This window comes from Diplotaxodon limnothrissa, linkage group LG5 (assembly GCF_057381915.1).
Source record: "Diplotaxodon limnothrissa isolate DT_005_m linkage group LG5, D_limnothrissa_male_GT1.1, whole genome shotgun sequence".
Lineage (NCBI taxonomy): Eukaryota > Metazoa > Chordata > Actinopteri > Cichliformes > Cichlidae > Diplotaxodon > Diplotaxodon limnothrissa.
Genome location: NC_140600.1, coordinates 11,089,137 through 11,109,695, shown reverse-complemented (window position 1 = coordinate 11,109,695; position 20,559 = coordinate 11,089,137). Strand labels below are relative to the sequence as shown.

The 20,559-nt window shown below is 42.6% G+C and overlaps 2 protein-coding genes across 5 annotated transcripts; one reads left to right on the top strand and one right to left on the bottom strand.

The window, feature by feature from the left end:
* The first annotated feature begins 1,832 nt into the window (after positions 1-1,832).
* On the top strand, positions 1,833-5,368 carry LOC146631629 (ras-related protein rab7). Its single transcript, XM_085353031.1, has 5 exons — positions 1,833-1,910; positions 2,163-2,289; positions 2,400-2,618; positions 4,895-5,020; positions 5,138-5,368. Exons 1-5 carry the CDS (start codon positions 1,849-1,851, stop codon positions 5,222-5,224), a joined length of 621 nt encoding a protein of 206 aa, XP_085209157.1. The 5' UTR covers positions 1,833-1,848; the 3' UTR covers positions 5,225-5,368.
* On the bottom strand, positions 5,133-19,320 carry hcfc1a (host cell factor C1a). 4 transcript variants are annotated; one of them, XM_085353027.1, is made up of 28 exons: positions 19,198-19,320; positions 17,841-18,041; positions 17,156-17,304; positions 16,084-16,244; positions 15,767-15,975; positions 15,449-15,533; positions 15,232-15,338; positions 14,950-15,129; positions 14,625-14,867; positions 14,375-14,523; positions 14,098-14,280; positions 13,788-14,012; positions 13,310-13,414; positions 12,981-13,197; positions 12,729-12,865; positions 12,496-12,643; positions 12,191-12,411; positions 10,831-11,923; positions 10,448-10,587; positions 9,764-9,898; positions 9,445-9,652; positions 8,993-9,268; positions 8,787-8,893; positions 8,558-8,692; positions 8,276-8,461; positions 7,869-8,166; positions 7,710-7,773; positions 5,133-7,610 (listed from the first exon to the last, which is right to left on the bottom strand). In XM_085353027.1, the coding sequence occupies exons 2-28, from the start codon at positions 18,034-18,036 to the stop codon at positions 7,571-7,573; spliced, it is 5,397 nt and encodes a 1,798-aa protein (XP_085209153.1). In that variant the 5' UTR covers positions 18,037-18,041; positions 19,198-19,320; the 3' UTR covers positions 5,133-7,570. The 4 variants fall into 4 exon arrangements, with proteins under 4 accessions (XP_085209153.1, XP_085209155.1, XP_085209154.1 ...); XM_085353029.1 differs by having other exon boundaries at positions 10,831-11,920; XM_085353028.1 differs by lacking the exon at positions 19,198-19,320 and adding an exon at positions 18,978-19,037.
* Positions 19,321-20,559: the final 1,239 nt, after the last annotated feature.

Sequence of the window (20,559 nt, the reverse complement as noted above, 5' to 3'; positions counted from 1 at the left end):
AAAAGTGAAACGTAATAAAAGATGGCAGAATTTGATTACTCCAATAAAAGGAAACTCTGAAACATCAAAGTACAAAGTGTGAGTAAATGTCAGCATTTTAGCCTTTCTGATATGTCTCCTTCTTCTTTTAGCCTTTTTTTTTTTACATTTAATTAAAATATTGATGATATTTTAACTTTCATTAATAACTTTAACCTCACAATTAGTTAAAAACACTAAACTGGTCATTTAATGATTATTCAAAGCAACCCTACCTCATGGCTCTAAGCATATCTGTCCGAGAAGAAAAATAAACCACCTGAGGTCTATACTGCCCTCTAGTGGGGAATAAAGGAAGGGGTTTTTTTGTTTGTTTTTTTTTACAGTTTTGAGCATTTCATTTTTATTTTTATGTATTTTAATTTGTTTAGTGAACATTTGATGTACTGATGGGCTGTAACAATCCCATTTTTGAGATTTATAGAAAAATAAATCTTTACTGTTCACCAGTGTAATCATTATAGTTTGATCTAAAAATAAATAAATAAATAAAAATATTTAAAACAACAATAATAATAATAATAATAATAATAATAATAATAATAATAATAATAATAATAATAAATGAAGGGCCGCTTTCCAAATGTAGAATGTAAAGTAGAATGTAAAGTTTTATTAGTAAAGCCGAACAGTGATCAAAAACACTGATCCATTACAGAGCCTATAGGCTACCTTAGGGCTGATCCAGTTTGGAGTCACTGATAGAGTCACTCAGGTGATCTTCAGTGGAAAATATTTTGAGGTTCAGTTGCTTTAAATTGTTTCAGATTATTCAGTGACTGAATCTGTGAACAATCTGTGAAGATTAGTCTCACCTTCACTCAAATATTCCCATCATATCCAAGATCGAGCTGTGACAGACATTTTTCCATCACCATCAGTATGTGGTGCGTCTAAAGTTTTACACAGACGAGTTTGACTGAAACAGTCATTGCTACAGTAAATGTTTCAGAAGAGCTGACTGACAGTCTGACAGCTACTCTCCACAGAGCCACAGAGATGGAGACTGTGGATCTTATACTGGGTTGATTAGAAATATGCAACGTCATGGCTGTATATACCTGTATATCGAGGAGTAAATGCCTGTTTAATGTTAAGTACAAAAATAGAACAAATTAGCGTCTAACTGGGATTTCAGTGCTTGTAAAAACGTCAACTTCTGCAGATTAGTTCACTCCCCTACACAATGACTGCGATTTTATAAATGAGGAAATGATTCGAGGTGTCAGCCAGGTGATTCAGGTGCAGCAGCAACTGGGGAGGAGTCAGAGAGAAACTCAGTTCGCTAATTAAAACCTGCCAGCGAGCAGGTTATCTGACCCCAGTTACTGACTCAGAGTTGAAGTTGACTGTTTTTCTGGAACAAGAAGATCCGGAGTTTCCTCAGCTCAGGGTTAACAAACTCAGAGTTGTTCCTGGAGTAGAGCCCTGTTGCTGAGTCTGTGGACCTTTCATACAGGAATGAGGAGAACGCGGCTGTGTGCCAATCACCTGTCATGATGCGGTGCCTTCAAAGCACAGCCACTTAATTGGAATTTTGGACATTTAGTTGCAACTTGCCAGCAGTGTGGTAAGAACAAAAGAAAAGAAAAAAAGAAAGAATATATTTAACACACGGAGGAAATCACTTGAAAACTTTAAAACAATAATAATAATATTAGTATTTTAGTTATTTTATTTTAATTTCTAAATCTGGCTATAGGCGTGTGACACGTCCAGTCATTGAAGGCGCATATTTCTAGGGACCCGTGAAGGCATCGGCAGCGTGAGCTCTCGTGGGTTCATACCGGCTGGGCCAAACAATCAGACATGGATATGAGTGACAAAAAGGGTCCTATTACACTGAAAATAATCCTCATAGGAAACTCTGGGTGAGTTAAAGGGGCATTTAAAGGTTCTTATTAATTCCACAGTTCCACCGATACTTGTTTCACTTTCATTTACTCCGGCTCTCTTTCTGTTCATAGTTTAAGACATAATTCCAAATTCTCAAAAGTGTGAAAGTGTGGGCTTGTATTTAACGGCGCAGTGCGATGCAAGAAGAATAATGCGCCTGTCTCCGGTAAAAGAGCGAGAGGTCTTCATTTTGTCGATTTCCACTAAACATGTGAGTGTTTACTTAGGGTGGGAAAATCCTCCGTCATGAACAGATACGTGAATCACCGCTTCACCAACATGTACCGGGCCACTGTGGGGACCGACTTCCTCTCTAAAACAATCAGCATAGATGGGGACACAGTCACGCTGCAGGTAATTCACCTGTGCATTTGGCAGTGAAACAAGCCCCCGCACACCCAGGAACAAGACACTCATGTCATATAGGATGGTTAATCCCATGTTTCCCACTGTGTGTATGTCAGATCTGGGACACAGCAGGCACAGAGAGGTTCCAGTCTCTGGGTACACCTCTGTACAGGGGAGCTCACTGCTGCATGCTGGTGTTTGATGTCACATCCAAGGCCAGCTTCTCTGCTCTGGATGGGTGGAGGAAGGAGTTTTTGATCCAAGGGGAACCCAAGGATCCTTCTGATTTCCCTTTTATTGTACTGGGCAACAAAACGGATCTGAGCGACCGAGAGGTTAGTCAAAGTCCTCTTCTTTCAGTCGGTCTCAGTGAGGCATCTCCAGGTTTACCACACACGTGGCTCAGTACAGTTTTATTAAATGCAGATTTGTTGGAACCACGACTGAACTATAACATCATTTTTGTCTTACCTGCTTTCCGGCCTGGTGCTGTAGTGGGAACCTACTAAACCTAAGTGTGATCACTTAGGTTTAGGACCTTTAGTCTATATTGAGCTACCTTGTTATCGGGTTTGTTATCATATTGCTTCAATTTTGCCATTCTGTGTGTATGCAGTCACTGGGCACTTTTAAATGTACACCTTAGCTTAGTTTTGCCTTTAGAACTGCCTTAATTCTTCATGGTGTAGACTCCCCAGGTGGTGGGAAAAGATTCCTCTGAGATTTTGATCCACAGCCTCACACAGCTTCTCCAGATCCATGATGTGAATCTCCCGTTTGACCACATCCCCGAGGTGCTCTGTAGGATTCCAGTCTGGTGACTGTGGAGACCACTTGAGTAAAGCAAACTCATTGTTAAGCTCAAGAAGCCACTTTGATATTTTTGAGCTCTGTGGCATTATCCTGCTGGAAGCAGCCATCTGAAGACGGTCATTAAGGTATAGACGTGGTCAGCAACAGTTCTCGGGTAGGCTGCGGTATTTAAACCATTCTCAGTTGGTACTAAGATGCCCAGTGTGCCAAGAAAATGTGCCCTCTCACCATTACACCACCAACACCACGACCATCAGCCTGAACTGTTGGTAGAATGGAGCCATGCTTTCATGTTGTTTACACCAAGAGATTTCTCTTTTCTTTCTGAAATACACTTGTAAATTACACTCTTGCAAAGGAAATGCAAGTCACAGTGAGTGTTAGATCAAAAGTGAAGTCTCTATTAACATTTTGTATTCTTCTGTTCTATTTTTGGTGTGAGCGCACAGTAAAGTAAGCTGCGTCCAGGGTAACCAGGTGTCCTACTTTATGTGGAGGCTGCACAGCATTTTTTTTTTTTTATCTCTTGTCCCTCAGTCTCACATTTTGATTGGTTCTGGTATTCAAAAGTCAACACTGCAGGAAAGATACGTGAAGAAAGCATGGGTCAAGTGCAGGTTAACCTCACTGTTCTACTGCCTACCCAAGGAGGAAAACTGTAAATCACAATCAGTGCAGATTTTACTGGAATTGGATGGAAACTACCACAAAGAGAAAATGCAATGAATCTACAAGAAAGCCTGAAAACTACTTGAAGTCGGTGGGAGAAAATTGTCAGTTGATATTATTTTGATTATTATTCAGTTTTGCAGAATGAAGAAAGCTGATGCAAAGTGACACACTGCATGTGACTCTCACAAGGAAGTGGCAGCTCAAAATCAGATGTGACTATCTATAGCCACATCCCGACTCGGACCTAAAAATGATTGACGAAGAAGCCAGCAGCTGAAATAACAGTGTACCCATTTAAGTGTTATTGGGATAGAAAGAGAAACTGTCTAAACGATATTTAGCTTTCCTTTGTGCTTATTTTATTTGGTTAGGCAGAGTTGGGACATTTGAATTAAAATAAAATACAAAAACACAAGCTGAAGTCTGACAGAATAACAGTTAACAGTGACTACTACATTACGTATAGTAGTCACTGCACACTTTGTAGAGATGCGAATGGAAATCCCTTTGCAAAAATATTTTATGCCTGTCAAAGTGTTGTCTTTGGGATTTTTAGTAGATTCTAGTCAAGAAATGTGAACAAATGTTTTTAATGACAGGCTGCTAGTAACGGAGCACCTAACAATATCATTTGAAATGGGTTTGCTATGTTTTCGGTTATGTGAAGACTTCATGCGTTGAGTTAGGTGGATTTATTTAATGCTTGAATGATTTGTAGATTAGTGTCTATGACTGGATTGAACAGAGGGAAATGCAGTCAGTGTAGAAAGAAAAACTTTGAAAGACCTTCAGAAAGCCTGAAGAACTATTGGTCAAGATCACTGGCTCACTAGGAGCAAATATAAAGAAATCAGGGCTGTGTTTGTCCTTTATATTCTTAATGCTAAGCCTTTAATCTGTATAATCCATGTTTATTAACTCTTACAAATCAGATGCCATCTCAGGATGGCTCTCAGCATGACAAAAGTGACCATTGTTTAGTTTGACGTGTTCTGGTCACCACAGGCTTTCCAAGCCCGCTGCTCGTGAAACTCAGTTTGCCAAGAGGCCCATCCTTTAGATTTGTGTGTTTTATTCCACACATTACTCTGATCCATCATGTGAGTAACATTTTGTTTCCTCTCAGGTGTCTGACAAGCTGTCCCGGCAGTGGTGCGAGGAAATTAGAGCTGAATACTTTGAAGGAAGTGCCAAAGAAGATCTGGATGTAGAGAAGCCGTTTTTGAGAGCGGCTCAGCGTGGCTTACAGCAGGTGACTCAACTTGTCTTGTGTTTACTTTTAATAAACACACACGCACAAAAGCCTATTTTTTTTTTTATGTTTAACATGTTTATTTTTTGATGATAAAAGATACATTACTCCCTACAGTACAAAAAACACACATTGGAAAATACAGGACATTTCCAGATAACCTGCAAACAGCCGAGAGAAACTCGCAACACCTGTGAGTGCTGAGAGGCGCACTCGTCCCAGTGTGGAAGGGGAAAGTTCAGAGACCTCGGCACTGCTGATGAGGACCTATCTAACGAGGGTGCAAAAATAGTGACCCAGCAAAGGTACTGTGGAAGGAAAGGACACAATTGTATACCACATGGAGAGAGGAACAAACTCATTAAATGTTTTTTCTTCTTTTTTTCTTTTTTTTCTGAGAACCTTCAGCTTATGGTCTAACTTAAGGCATCACTACTAAAATACACTGCTTTTTTGCATGCATGTCTAGTTTTGTTCAACAGACACACCGACACGCACAAAATTATGAATGCATATGAAGAGAAAGTTTTCATTTCTAGAAAGTAATCGGGAGAAATCACAAACAGAACCCGAGGCACGGGCCAGAGAAAAAGCGGCAAACCCGGGCTCTCATCTTCGTGGCCGTCGTTACCATCACAACTGAATCCACTCTTACAAAGTAGATATACACTCATGTCCAGTCAGAAACCTCCTCCCTGTACAAGTTTTGTATTGTAACGAACCTAGCAGTGATTCGGACTCCTACAGTGAATCAGCTTGACAGAAGCAAATTAGGGAGACTATATATATTTATATATATATATATATATACGTTTCTTTTATAAGCAAAGACACAAAAGGCAATCAAGAGATGACCAACATGTAAAAAGTTTGTTACAGGTAATTATATAAAAGGCCAAGATGTTTCCTTTTTTTGTTTTGTCTGTTTTTTTTTTTTTTTTTTTCATTCTTGCTCTATGAATGAACTAATTTACAAGTGAGTACACTCCAGCTATGTAAGCTTTCTTCCCAAGACATCGCCGTTCAAAAGACATATGGGTTTTACATGTCACAGTTAGCTCGCACACCATCTGTAGTCTGGAATACAGAGCCGTGGAAAGGAACAAAAGATTTATTAAATGGATTTACATACATCAAATAGGGGAAGGGAAAATAATTCTACTGATAATTTGCCATTCTAAAACTTAGACGTGAGGACAGCACATTCATAAGCGTAAAAAGCATAGGACAACTGATCGGGATATCATGGAGGGGGAGGGGAAAGGATGGAAAAGATCTGATGTTGGTCTTTTCTAAGCCTCTCCTCCCCCTTGTGTTTCCATGTTTGGCAAATGAAGCAACAAGTATCGAGTAGTAAACAAAGTAAAAACTCCTCTCCCTGGGTCCACATCAAAAGTTCCCTTCAGTCCTATAACCTCTGCGGTTTCTACTTGGAACAAATACAAAAAGTCTTTCTCACTTTCATTGCCATCTGTTAACAAGAACATACAACCAACTGAAGATTTCTTTTTTTAAAATAGAGTGGCAACCTCAACATTAGCCACAACATCTTCCCATGAACACAAATTATTGGGATGAACAACAGTTAAAAAAAACTGATGTATTTTTTTTTCTCTTAAAAATGCACACAACATACACATACACACAGAAGGAAAAAAGCTTAAAAAATACAAAAATAAACTACACAAAAGATCTTCTGCATCATTGCTTGCTAATTTTTTGGGAAGATTTTTTTTTCCATGTGTGCTGCAAGTCTCAGTCCTAGCAAAGTCATTCGTTCTCTACAAATCTCTTCCTTTTGCCATTCTTCCAACATGTTGGCCACCAGTCCTCATCTTGGGGTAAAAAGCGCACAGTGATGACATTACCAGGAGACTGGAGTCCAGTACGATGACTGTACAGACTTGGTTCTCAATGAAGCAAATTAGTTTTGAGCAAAATAATAATAATAATAATAAAAAAAAAAAAAGTCCTCCTTCACAGAGGACAAGTGCTTTATTTGATTCCATACCGATTTTTTTTCCTCTCATCTATACTAATGCTTCCACAGCCTTTTTCAACACTGTACATCATTCCATGTAGTCTCTCTCTACATCCCCCCCAGAATTCCCCAAAAACACAGGAAAAAGAAAAAGGGTAACATTGCGCTCAGGCTGGCTCCCAGTTTGTGAAAGATGTAAATGCTTCTCTATACTGTTCCAACTATTGAAATAAGTCAAAAATAGGTGTTAAAAGGATGGAAGGGGATGTGACTGAAAAAGATAATGTGCTTCTAGGTTTGCTCTAAAAATAGTACGACCAACAGAACGAGGAGGAAGGAGGGTTTTATCTACAGAAACATCTCTCAGATCAACTTTCGTCTCGGCTTCATATGGTTGTTCTGCCTCCATTGCCGTCTCTGTCTGAGACATTTGGGGAAGTGGATGGAGGATGAGGTTAGGATGAGGATGAAGAGGAGAAAGGGTGAAGGTCAGTCTTCTTGATAAAAAGACAGCGAGTGGGGTAAAAAAAAGACCAAAAGAAAAGACTGGGAGGGATCTCCAGGCCACCTCACTGGTCCGTCCTTGCTTTCTTTGGACCAGTAGACTTACTGCAGGAGAACACACAAAACCAGAATAAGTGCTGGATGTTTTATTCATCGATGAAATGTTCCTGTGTGCACGATATGAAACATGAATACTGTACTTACGTATCAGGAGAGGTGCCTGGTCTTTTGGGGGCCGGTTTTGCAGAGGAGGCATCTTTGCCAGATTCTACAGGGCATTAAAGTGGAGAGATTCAATCCATCAACAGCAGCCTCAGTAATTAAGTATTTTTAATATTTTAAAGAACTTATTTGTGAACTCACCTTGCAGCCATCGAACTTGTGTGGCAGGACCATAGCCCTTCTCGTTACGGGCGGCAATGCGGAAGATGATCGCTGGCTTGGTGGTGTAGTCGATGTGTGCGTTAGAGAGGCTGGACGACTGAACCAAGCAAGATGGGTTGGGTCCACAATACACACGCATGAAGGCTAGCTGGGCTGGGGTGGAAGCCTTGGCTTCAGCTGTTTGGTTGCTCTGGATGGCCAGGTACACAGAGTACTCAATGATCTTTCCTGACGTCACCGAGGGTGGCTCCCAGGTTAGGTGGGCACCATCTGGGCTCTGGGGGGGATACAGTGAAAAGATGCTACTTGGTGCCAAAACCATGGCTCACGTGATCACGTATGGCACACCTGTGAGTAAAATCTATAATGCAACAGGGTTTGTTTACCTTGCTGATTTTGATGGCACAAGGTGCCCCCGGGAAGCCTGGTAGGCAAGTCTTGAAAGCTGAAATCTCAGAGAAAGCTCCACGACCGCAGGCGTTGATTCCAGCAACACGGAACTTGTAAGCTGTTCCAGGCTGCAGCTCCATTTTCTTCATCTGGCTGTAGTCTGGTATAATGCCAGAGTCATCCTACCAAACACATAAATACAAGTTAGATAAAGATGGATTCTTGTAACGCACATCAATATCATTCTGAACAAGAAAAGGCTCCCTGAGACAACTTACATCTCCTTGAGAATCATCTCCTGGCACATAGTAGTGAGTGACAACCATATTTGTCACTTTAACAATCCCAACATCAAACCACTGGTTCTCCTTTTTCACGACAGGCTTCACTGGAGCTGGCTGAGGGGCTTGCTTCTGCATGGGAACAAAAACGGTCAGCAAATTCCTCCTTTCCTCTCTTCACCTCAACTGACATAATCAGAAGTGCAGCAGCACCAAAATGACTCACCTCTCCCTCAATGCCATTGGCGACCTCTGCTAGAGTGGCTGCTGCTTGAAGTTTAGCTGGACTTGCCACAGATACAGAGGGTGCAAACGTACTTGATGGCGCAAGCGCTGTACAATGTCAAGAGCAATACAAAAATAATCAGTCTGCTGTAACAAACAGTAACATTCAAAGTAACTATAAAAAAACCAAACACAACACAAACATACTCTCAGCTGTGGTGCGTGGCAGGAGAGAAGCCACAGCACTTGTGACTGCAGCGGCCATTTCGTTGTGCCCATTGCTCTCAACAGACGGATCATTGAGGCTGTCGGCAGGAGCAAGACCCTCGGTGGGCAAGCTTGTGTCCACCGTGGCCTGCTGAGCTGCGGCCTGAGCCTCCTGCAATTGTTGCTGCTGTTGGACCAGTGCTGCAAGATCTTGCTGGGTCAGCATGATGGGGATGTTGGTGGGTTGCTGGTTCTCTCCAGCAGCATCGCCTTCATCTGTAAGTTATACATTTTTTATGAATAGCAAGATCACAGAGAATTCAGGAGTTTCACATCTAGAGGAATAGTTTTACTGACAAGTGTCCTGTTAACTAGAGCCAGCCCTTGAACTTAGGCTATGCTATGGTTCAAAATTCGAAAGTCTGTGAACAAAAAGCTTTGATTCTACTCACTCATTACGGCTTGCTGAGCTGCCTGGAGGACCGCCTGGATAGCGAGGGCCTGGGCTTCCTCTGTGGCTGCTGCTTGTGCAGCCGCCTCTGCTGCTGCAGTGACAGCCAGTTCCTCGTCCGACAGCCCCGTCACCATTAGTGTGGCTCCCTGGCCCTCAGACATCAGCTCTGAAGGAAGGTTCAAGGCTGTCGCTGCTGCTGCTTCTCCCTGGGGAACACATTAAAGCAGTCCCATCAAAAAAACATGGAAAATGCATGACTGCAAAGAATTTCAAAATCAAAGGCCAAACAGACTTTTTTGCCTTCATACTTTATTCACCTCTGCTTGCGTCTCCATTGCTGCGGTTCCTTCCTCAACAGGTGCAGCTTCTGCTGATGCTGGCTCATCAGTCTGCATGGGTTCCTCTGTGGAGCTAGCTGCAGTGCTTACTCCCTCTGTGATGGATGAGATCGACTAGAGGGAAACAAAGAAATCATACCCCACAATGAGAAAGAAACTCTGGAAATGACATTCTTCTTACATATTCGTACACACATATTGACAAAAGTATTAGGCCACACTTCTTAATCTGCAAAGTCAGGCGTTTTCAGTCCTATGGCCACCGGTGTTTAAATTCTGGCACCTACCAATACAGTCTGCCTTTACAAACATTTCTGAATGTTTTGTTCATAGATATTCAGCGCAGTAATGTAATAGGACGCCAACACTCTATCAACACTCTGCTGACTCAATACCTACAGGATTATAAACTTGCTCTGGCTTTCTCGTCAGCACAAGTACTGTGCACCAGGAGTTTCACAACTTCAGTTTCCATGGTCAAGCAGATCCTTTAAGTGTAATGTGTAGGTGGCCTGGTACTTTTGTCTGTACAGCATATCAAATTCAGAAATGCAGCCCCAACGTGGACATCTACTAGGATTAGTTTTACCACCATCACCAAGTCATACTGGATGGTTTTTAGAAAAGGATCTTATTTTGACAGGAATGATGTGGTATTCTTACAGGCACAGAGGGTCCAGGGGCTGGTGTAGACTGAGTGACAGTAGTGATAGCCCTGCCCTGGGTGGTGCCAGTTGTTGCTGTGGTGGATGCCTCTTCTGTGCTGCTGGTACCTTCTGCTCCTTCTTCTGTCTGCTGGGTTGCTAATGAGACATAGTAACATAGCTGATTTCTAAACAAACTACTTTTACTGCTTAGAGAAAAACAATCATCCATCATGTGAGATCTAGATGTTATTTTAAGAAATATCAAGACAAGTGTAATTAAAAAAAGAAAGATTGAGAGTCACCACACAGTGTACGGAAACCTAACTTGCTGTTAATTATAAAAGAAAAAGAAAAGAAATAAGATTATTCAGGTAAAATGTACACAGTATGTTTACATACCAGTGCCTTCACCTGTCTCCATGCTACAAGTGGCAGTTGTGGCTGTGTTGGTGGTCCCTGTCTCGTGTGTTTCACAGGGAGGGTTGGAGCAAACCCTTTGGACCAGGGCTGTTGTTGTGCTGGTCTGGTCTCCTCCCATGCTGGAGGTGGCTGTGGACGGAGAATTGGTGGTCCCCGTCTCATGGGTTTCGCAGGGTGGATTAGAGCACACGCTCTGCACCGTGTCTGTCTGGTTTGCATTCATGCTAGATGAAGCTTGTGTGGTGGAGTTGGTGGTGCCCGTCACATGGGTCTCACAGGGCGGGTTGGAGCACGCCTGCTGCACTGCTCCCATGTTCGATGTTGCTGTGGTAGCAGTGTTTGTTGTTCCGGTTTCATGGGTCTCACATGGTGGGTTGGAGCACATGCGTAGCGCAGACATGTTTGAAGAAGCAGTTGTGGCTGTGTTGGTAGTTCCGGTCTCATGGGTCTCGCAGGGCGGGTTGGAGCACGCCTGCTGCACTCCTCCCATGTTCGACGTTGCTGTGGTAGCCGTGTTTGTTGTTCCGGTTTCATGGGTCTCACATGGTGGGTTGGAGCACATGCGTAGCGCAGACATGTTTGAAGAAGCAGTTGTGGCTGTGTTGGTAGTTCCGGTCTCATGGGTCTCGCAGGGCGGATTCGAGCAGACCTGTCCTGCACCGATTGTAGCTGAGGAAGTGGTGGCCGTGTTGGTGGTTCCTGTTTCATGGGTTTCACATGGTGGGTTAGAGCAGACCTGCCCTGCTCCAATTGTTGCAGACGAAGTGGTGGCTGTGTTGGTGGTTCCGGTTTCGTGGGTCTCACATGGTGGGTTAGAGCAGACCTGTCCTGCACCAATTGTTGCGGAAGAAGTGGTGGCTGTGTTGGTAGTTCCCGTTTCGTGGGTCTCACAGGGCGGATTAGAGCAGACCAGAGTGACAGTTCCAGAGCTCTCTCCAGCAGCTCCAGCCTCAGTGGAAGTGGGTTGCTCAGAGGTTGGTGAAGCCAGGATGGATACTGGTAGATCTTGTACTGGCTGAGCCTCAACACCACTGGGAGTTGTGATCAGAGTCACCTGGGTGGGCTGGTTCTGCTGAGAGGAAAGAGATGTCAGCTCTAAGGCAAATAGTATGTTATACATGGTCTAAAACAGAAGAACTTCATTGACTGTCTGAAAATTTCTGAGGAGCAGCTCTCCATTAGTCTGTGTTTACAAGAAGAGGTAGCAACATCTTCACATATGGTCTTTTTCAGCATGTTGTGATATACTACTTAAAGCTTATGACACATGCTACTGCAAGAGCTTCAAAGCCTAATGACTAAAATACAAATATTACAAAGTGGAGCTGCTGAGTATTACCTGCACTGTCATAGTAGAAGAGGGCAGTGCGGAGGAAGAAGTCAGGCTAGTCTGAGCAGCTGAAACTGTAATGGCAGTTGGGTTGATGACCTGGCTGGACAGGGTAGCAATGGTTCCCAGTGTGGTGATGGGAGTAACGAGAGAGGAAGTTGAACTATCAACTGTGCCTCCCGCCAAGCTAGAAGAAACGGTACCAGTGACTGTGCCGAGAGTGGTGACACCTGGAAGAAATGTGGTTTGAAAAATGAAACCAGAGAAACAAAACTGTTAATTTACATAATCATTACTTAGTAATTTTTTCGTACCTGTAGTCCCCTTGACAACCAGAGTTGTGACAGTCGGCTTAACAGCAGACACAGTCACTGGTGTAACCAGACGAACGCCACCCACTGTGCTCATGGGAACAGTGCGTAAAATAGTGCCAGGTTGCCCGGGAGCACCCTTCAAAACCACCTAGAAACAGAAGATTTAGGATAAACAGGCAGCACAACAAACACAATATGTACCAAACACTGCTGAGCAAAAAGAGACAATTTACCTGTGTCAGTCCCTGCTGGCCAGCTGCCGTGGCAAGTTTGGGCACCGCAGTGATGATTTTCCCAGGAGTTCCTGTGGTCATCACCTTTGTGGTAAGGATTGTAATGGGCGTTTTCATACCTGCACTGCTTGTTACACCTGCAAGGACAAACACAAGCATGAATATAATCACTGATCAATCACTAATCCTAAATCTAAAGGTTAATTTACACAGCAAATGCCAAAAAGTGTGCAAACTTGAATGAGAACAAACCTGTAGCTCCAGGCTGGGTCATGATGGCTGACATGGGGATAGTCTTAATGATGGTGGTACCCTGCTTAGTGGTAGTAGGAGAGACTCCGCTGATGTTGAGGATAGTGGGCTTGTTTCCTGTGCCTCCAGCCTGGGAGGTGGTGATGATGGTTGTGGGTTTGCCATCTGCAGAGGTCACCAGCTTCAGGATTGTGCCAGCTGGGAGTGGACCCTTCGTCTGGAAAGAAAGGTGCATGTTATGAAAACTATTCAGGGAAAGACACGTGGTGCCTGTCTCAGGAGTTTTAAGCTACCTCCTGTTTTTTCCTGCACTCATGCAGATAGCTGACCTGTATGATCTGTGTGAGAGGGTTAGTGGAAGCCTGGCCTGTGACAGCTGATGTCTGCACTGGCTTGGTTTGTACCACAGACATCATCTTGCCAAGGTTGGAGATCTGCCGACATAGGAGAGAGACTCAAATTCATGAGTCACCAGAAAACATCGGATATTACGGGGAGGTCAGCCGGATGCTCGACCACCAAACTTGTGGCTCTAGAATCATTCTAGCCCTAACTGACCGACAGTCATGCAGATCACTGACATCATGCTCCCTGTCTTTTCCAATAGTCACTGTAGGCCAACTTTTACACCCTCCCTACTGGTTCAAAAAGACGCCACCATTGAGTGACCAATCGATACAAAGATGCAGAGTGCGAGGAAGCATTTTACAGAATCCATGGTTTAAAGCATGCCTGTGAAAGCACCAAAGGGTGCTCTCAAGTAGAGTTGCAGTATTACATTATGCTAAAGAATCCATGTTTTCTTACCAGAGTGCCACTGCTGCCCATGGTCAGGGGGCTCTTGACCAGGGTGATGGTCTTGGTGACTCCTCCCACCACAGTGGTCACCACCTGGGCCTGCTGGGCCACTGTGACTGCACCAGACTTGTGCACAGTGATGATGGGTCTGGTGGTAGTGGTGGGAGAGGATGCAGTTGCTGTGCCCACTTGGGCAGCGGCAGTCTTCAACATCCGGGTGGCCGGGTTACTGACCTACAAGCACATATTTATTATCACAAATGGCTTGTGATAGGACGAGCATAATGTTGGAAATGAGAGCGTTTACTGCAACGTGTACCATGACTGGAGAAGCCACTTTCACTGTGGTTGTGCTGGGAGAAACTGCCACTGTTTTGAGAATGGTAGCACCTGCAGGAACATTGAGGACAGTTCCTGCCGAAGAGGGCGGGATCTTCTGGGTTGCTGCTGCAGCAGCAGCTAAAGCTGCCATGCCACTCATCTGAGGGCTACTTCCAATTGGCTAAAAGTTAAAAAGAAATAAATGTTGACATTATTTGCTGATCTGGCAGTGCAGTTCACAGCGAAAGAACACAATTGTATGAAACTGCTCATACCGATCCCTGGGTAGTCTGGGCTGGAACTACCATTCGAACACCTGGAGGAAGGGATGTCACAGTGACGGGGGATTTCCCCGGCTGGCTGGGACGAACTGTGACAACAGATGCGCCTGTTGCAGACTGCTGAGCTGCAACCTTTAAAACTGCTGTAAAACAAATGAACCAAATTATTCACACCTTGTAGAATTTGGGTTGTTGCAGTTGCCGAGCTTCCTGGTGTGGTAACAAAAATGCAAAATTGTAATACCTGTCTGTGGTAAGCTCTGAGCCGACGGTGCTGCAGCAGCTGGCACTGGGCTCTTTGGAGAGTTAAGCGGCTGCGATGGGGTTGCGCTCATAGCTGGAGAGGCTGCAGCTGGAGTTGCAGGAATGTCATACTTCTGCAGCTGCAGCAAGTATGTGTCAGCTGTGGAGACTGCACCCCAACTCACCTCCAGAGAGTTTGTGTTGGCACGGACTAACTGCACCCTGGCAGGGGCGTGCGGTCGCTCTGGGGGGGGAGAGCAGAATTTTCAATACTATCTAATAACGAGCTGTTGTCTCCAACAGCACTCATGTTACAACACACCTACCTGTTTCCAGGTACCACAGATCTTTACAACAGACTTGGTTGTTCCAAGCTTTACGATAACCGTCACGGCCACTCCATACATAAAGCCTGGAATTGATAGCCACAGCACAGTGACCAGCACGGGCCCTGGGGATGTTGTCTTCAAGAGTATCCATCAACACTGTTTCCCAACACATGGTGTCTAACGAAGAATTACACAAAAGTTAAGAGTGGCACTGCACATTTGCTATTTAAAAAACAAACAAAAAAAATATGATTTCAATAAAAACAGAGATAGACAAACCGAGGTTCAAGCACGCAAGAGTGTTTGTGCATTTCCACTCTTTTTCGTGTGTGGCCACTTTGACATCATCCATCACCAAAGGTACCCATCCTCCGAAAACATACATCCTGCACAGAGAAATGAATTCGCACTTAGACCATTTAACAAGCACAGAATTTCAAAAATGAGTAAAATAAAAATTAAGTTTGCTGTTGGAAATGTGCAGCAGTCATCTCACTTGTTTGTGATGGTGGTAGCAGAGTGAAGACTTCGAGGAAGTGGCGCTGTGCCGCTTACTGATGGTTTGTTCCATGTCAGGGTATCTGGAGATTAAAAAAAATAAAATCAATAAAAGGTTATCTATTCTTAAATGCAAAAAGATAAGGCAGCTTGTGTACAGAAAACTCACAATTTCCTATATTGCTTCTCTAACAGTGAAATGCTCAGTTCCATTTGTTCTGATACTCTGTGAATCGCATCATGTCTCAGAGGGCTGATGGCAGGGCATTTCAATTTTAGTGTTGTTATTTCTCCATTTACACTTTATAAAACATACCAATGTCAAGTGTCCATAGATCTCCAAGACGGCAACCGCTCATTCCTCCATAGATTATTAAGCGCGACTTCCTGGTTGCCTTCTCTGTGTATACCACAGCAGTGTGGCTCTCACGAGGAGGAGGCAGGACTCCGTATGTGATTGGAATATCCCATCCAACCACACTGGAACCTGCACGAAGCTCGAGTGTGTACAGATCATTCAGGTATCTGATGAATAAAAACACAGTGACACTCACGTCGGTGGCTGAAACAGAAAAACATTTGCAGTCCTGCAAAACAGTGCTCCCCTGATGACTGTTCAGAAAACCTCTGTACCTGGGAATGTTGTTTTTTGGGTCTTCGCTGTCATTGGCGAGTCCACCAAACAGGTAGCATTTGTTGCCAACCAGTGAAAAGCTGTGGCCAAGACGAGGGCAAGGAGGGGGGCCATTCTTCGGGTTTTTTGCTTTTAATTTTTTCCATTCCCATCTGCTGGCCTGTAGCAAAAACCACAGTGGAAAAAAACGATCAGTCGATGGATGGCAGCATAAGCTGTAACTAACAAGTCTTAAGCTGACCACATTCCTTGTTCTGACAACATAAAAATAAGGACAGATTTAGTATCACAATTGTGACTGAACCCTTACATACTTTCCCCCCCTCATCAAATCCACATTTATTTAGTGTTTGTTTACAGAGCTACTCCATTTCCCAATGATTAAAAATCCACCTGGGATCTGGTGACAAAGACTTTTGGCACACTGCTTCCTTACATCCTTTAATCAGAAACGTAACATTTGAGAACTTCTCAGGATCGGTTAATGAAATTTGGCAAACCCAAACATACTAGAAGAGCAGAACAACGTAAATTGTAACCTTTCTACTACAGTTTTAAGAATAAAGACACATTACTCCTTTAATGTATTTTCTCAAGACTAGCACAACCAATGAAACCATAAACTTTGCAACACAGTTGTGTGCATTTCACAAGTCATCATAGTTTCAATGACACAACCTTACTATAATGCTGTACAGCTGAGCATTGAACACTCAGTAACACGTATAGTGATGAAACTTACAAGTGACCTTGATTTTAATTGTAATAATTTGCCTGTTCTAGTAAATATTTTAACTGTAACAGGGGTGAAACATAACTTTGCAATCAACTTTCTCAATTTTTTCCTGTATCAGTCATCTCTGATGCAGACAAGACAAAATTTCGCATGCAGCTGATAAAGACACTTTGCAGTACGATGGCCTACATATGAACATTGCTTTGTAAATATCTCTGGAAAATCTGACTTAGATACCAGCTATATTTTGTTGCTATAAATACTTTACAAGCCTTCATTATACTGACAAGCAAACTTAGTACGAAAACTGGGGTTATTTTTCCATAAAGGTTTACCTGTAGTTCATAAAGATCGTTGCTGTACTTTCCATACTCCACCATTCCACCAAATACCAGCAACCGTGTGCCATCACAGACAAAACCATATGCAGCACAACCAGGAGGGATATCACCACGGACTGCTGGGATAAACCACTGGTTTGTTGCTAAAAATTAAAACACAATAACAATAAAGGGGTTATTTCTGGAGGCTTTCCTGTGGCAAATTGTAATTAATAAGTAAAGACATGCTATCACACCCACTAAGGCTTTAAAATGCTTAAAAGTAGAAGCAAAAAATAACCCTCTATTTATTTTTGGAAACATAAACTTAAAATCTACATTAAAGAATGGGAACACAAACACAACTGCTGAGTCTGCCTGCCCTTATTGGTTTATAAGCAGGAAACTGGGGCAGGGGATATGCTTAAACCAACCAGCATCATCCATTTTATTTTAGCCCGCCTTTTTTAACGTGTATTAAAATCCTTCTCCGACAGGGGGGGCTAACTTCTGTTTGGCCTACTGGGGCCTGCAAGGCTATTTAGTTTTGCGCATTATAAACATATACTGAAATGAACTGTACTATTTTAGATGTAGAAGTACTTTGAGTTAGCCTTCTAAATATCTGAATTTTATTTGTAAGAAATGATGCTTTCTGCAGAAACAATTGATAAAGTTCCTTATGCAAAGTTGCGCTTACCGGTGTTGTATACATGCAGCTCATCCACAATCCCTTCGTTTCCACCGCCGAAAACAACCATAAGCTCCTTTATAGCCACAGCTCTGTGTCCATGTCTGGGCCGGGGAACAGGACCAGACCACCCGAGGACCCGTTTCCATCGTGGCTGCAGAACCGACGCCGTGGTCCCAGATACCGCGGAGCCAGGGGCAGACATGACTTCTACCGAAATAAATAATAAAGACGCATTAGTCATGTGTGCTTGAATAGTTCTGTTATCTTTCCATAAAACCTATGCAATACAAAAATAGCATCTAACCGTGCAATATAGCTAACTTTAAAGCAGGCTTTACAGTTAGCGGTTAGCTTTGGTTAATGAACACTGTCAAAAAAAGACAAGAAAAAACAATAACAGCAATAAACTATATTTGTACAAAACCTTTCGAGCAACTTCTGCTTTATGGTCTCTTACGCAGTTATGACGTCGTACTTCTGTTAAGAATCATAGTAAATCTTGCCATTATCCAAGTTTATTATTAGTTGTTTCTAACCATTGAATTCAATCCATGGAAGCCGCCATCTTGCAACCAAACAAACACCCGCTAACGCTACTGCCCGTCGGAAAAATGGCGGAAGCAAACGAAAAATAAAAATACATGACAACTAACCCACTACATCAACAAAAAACAAGGCAGGATGAATACAAATCCAACAGGTGATTATAAGCCCGTGTTCACAAAACGATACACAGTCGTACCACTAATTTATCCACTACTGCAATCGTTAGCAACAGTCGGCTATTTTCATGCCTCTCTGGGAGTCGCCATATTGTAGCTAACAACTTTAGCATTCTTTGCAACCGCTTTACCGCAATTATCAACGTTATAAAAAATCCAAAGTTTGTGTTAACAGTTGCAAATATTATGGGACTAAAGGGCCAAACAACTATGAGACCTTTTACCCAGATTTACAAAAAATTTAAAGTTGCAATCGCGGCATTCAAATTCTCATGTTAGCCGTACCCCGTTAGCTCTAGCGGCTAGTTACTCAACCTAATTTGCTCGAGCTAACGGCGTTAGCTGGCATCTGTCAAAGCGCTGCCGAATTTCTCAATTAAATTCAACGCAATTTAAAGTTTCTCTGTCGTGCATAATTTACCTGATACAAAGGCAAGCTCGGCAACGGTCTTAAAACTGAGCTAAATTGAGTTAAACAGCATAAACACAATGTTATTATGTTTCATGCCGTCTCTGGAAGCAGCCATCTTTTCAACAATCGGCCTAAGTCTACAGCTCCCACAAGAAAAATGGCCGGGCGGTTTGCTACAACAAAACACAACAGAGCGAAAAGGGCACAGACGCTTCAGAATTTTACTCACTTATTTCGATGCAGTTATTGCAAAAACACAGATATGTGCTCTAATCTTGCGGCAATAATCCAAATTCATTCGATTTGTGAAGAAGTATTTCCTCTCATGCCTGCCTGGAAGCTGCCATCTTCTTGACAACCAGAGGCGGAGGAAAATGGAAGAGAGTTGGCGTCACCCAAAGTAAACATGGCGACAAGGACCCACTTGCAAACCGTTTCGGAGGTAAAGGTATATACATTTTTTTTTATTTTTGTCAATCTGTGTGTGCGAATCGTGCAGTAAGTACCAGTGTACTTTTAGGAACACTGCAAATCGATTTAAAGTAAACACGTTACGACTTTGCGCGAATTACAACAAGTTGTGTTATAGGAGTTGGGTTATTGTCCCTTACTAAAGATGGCGACACCCGTACCGAATCTCCTTTTATTTTAATTTTGTATGCAATTCTGATTTTATTCCCCTCTAAACCTACTTGTATATGCCCACAAATTCTCGACAACACCGCACGAGCAACAATTTACAGACTTTGCGCTCGCATATATTAATGTTGACACGCCCCCCTTTAGCGCGCCCTCCACTGATACAAATACTCTACTACAATGGCTTCAACATAAAAAAAAAGCGTCCCTGGTTTTGACATCAATATGTTCAGCCGTAGGATAGGCGGAAGACAATGGATGGATGATGGACGGATGGATGTTCAGCCATATTCTTTGATGTCAACCTAAAAGACAAGTAAATGTACGCTCCAGGTAGCGAAATAAAACATATAGTTAAAAAGTATTTCGGTTTATGACCGAGACAACAAATAAAGAAATGATTGTACATTATGACCAATACTGCAAAACAGATCACATCATATTTAGAGCAACTCAGATTTAAAACACAACATATATACACAGTACTTTGTCAAAGTCTTGAGATACTATTCATTTATTTATATCTTGTTAGGAAAATGGTAAATCCATACAGAAACATGTATTTTTGGAAATACTATTTTTTTTAAAAGGCAAAAAAAGTTTTTTCAATTGTACCAAGCTTAAAAGTCAATATTTCAGATGACAAGCTTTATTATTTAACACAGCCTTAACTCTCTTAGGCAAGCTTTCCTGTCATTTCATTGCGTAGCCTTCAGGAATAGTACTTCCAGGCTATTTGAAGAACATTCAAAGCTCCTTTTTTGGACCATGGCTGCCCTTTGTTCTCTTTTAATAACCACACATTGCTTCAATAACTGATAGTGTTGTATTTTGTGTTTATCTATCCAGGTGTGCTTTTACTGTGCTGGCAGTGTGACAAAAAAGTCACTGCCAGATGTAGAAAGTCTGGCTACTTGGAAGCAAAATATAAAGAAATAAGTGTGGTTCAAGC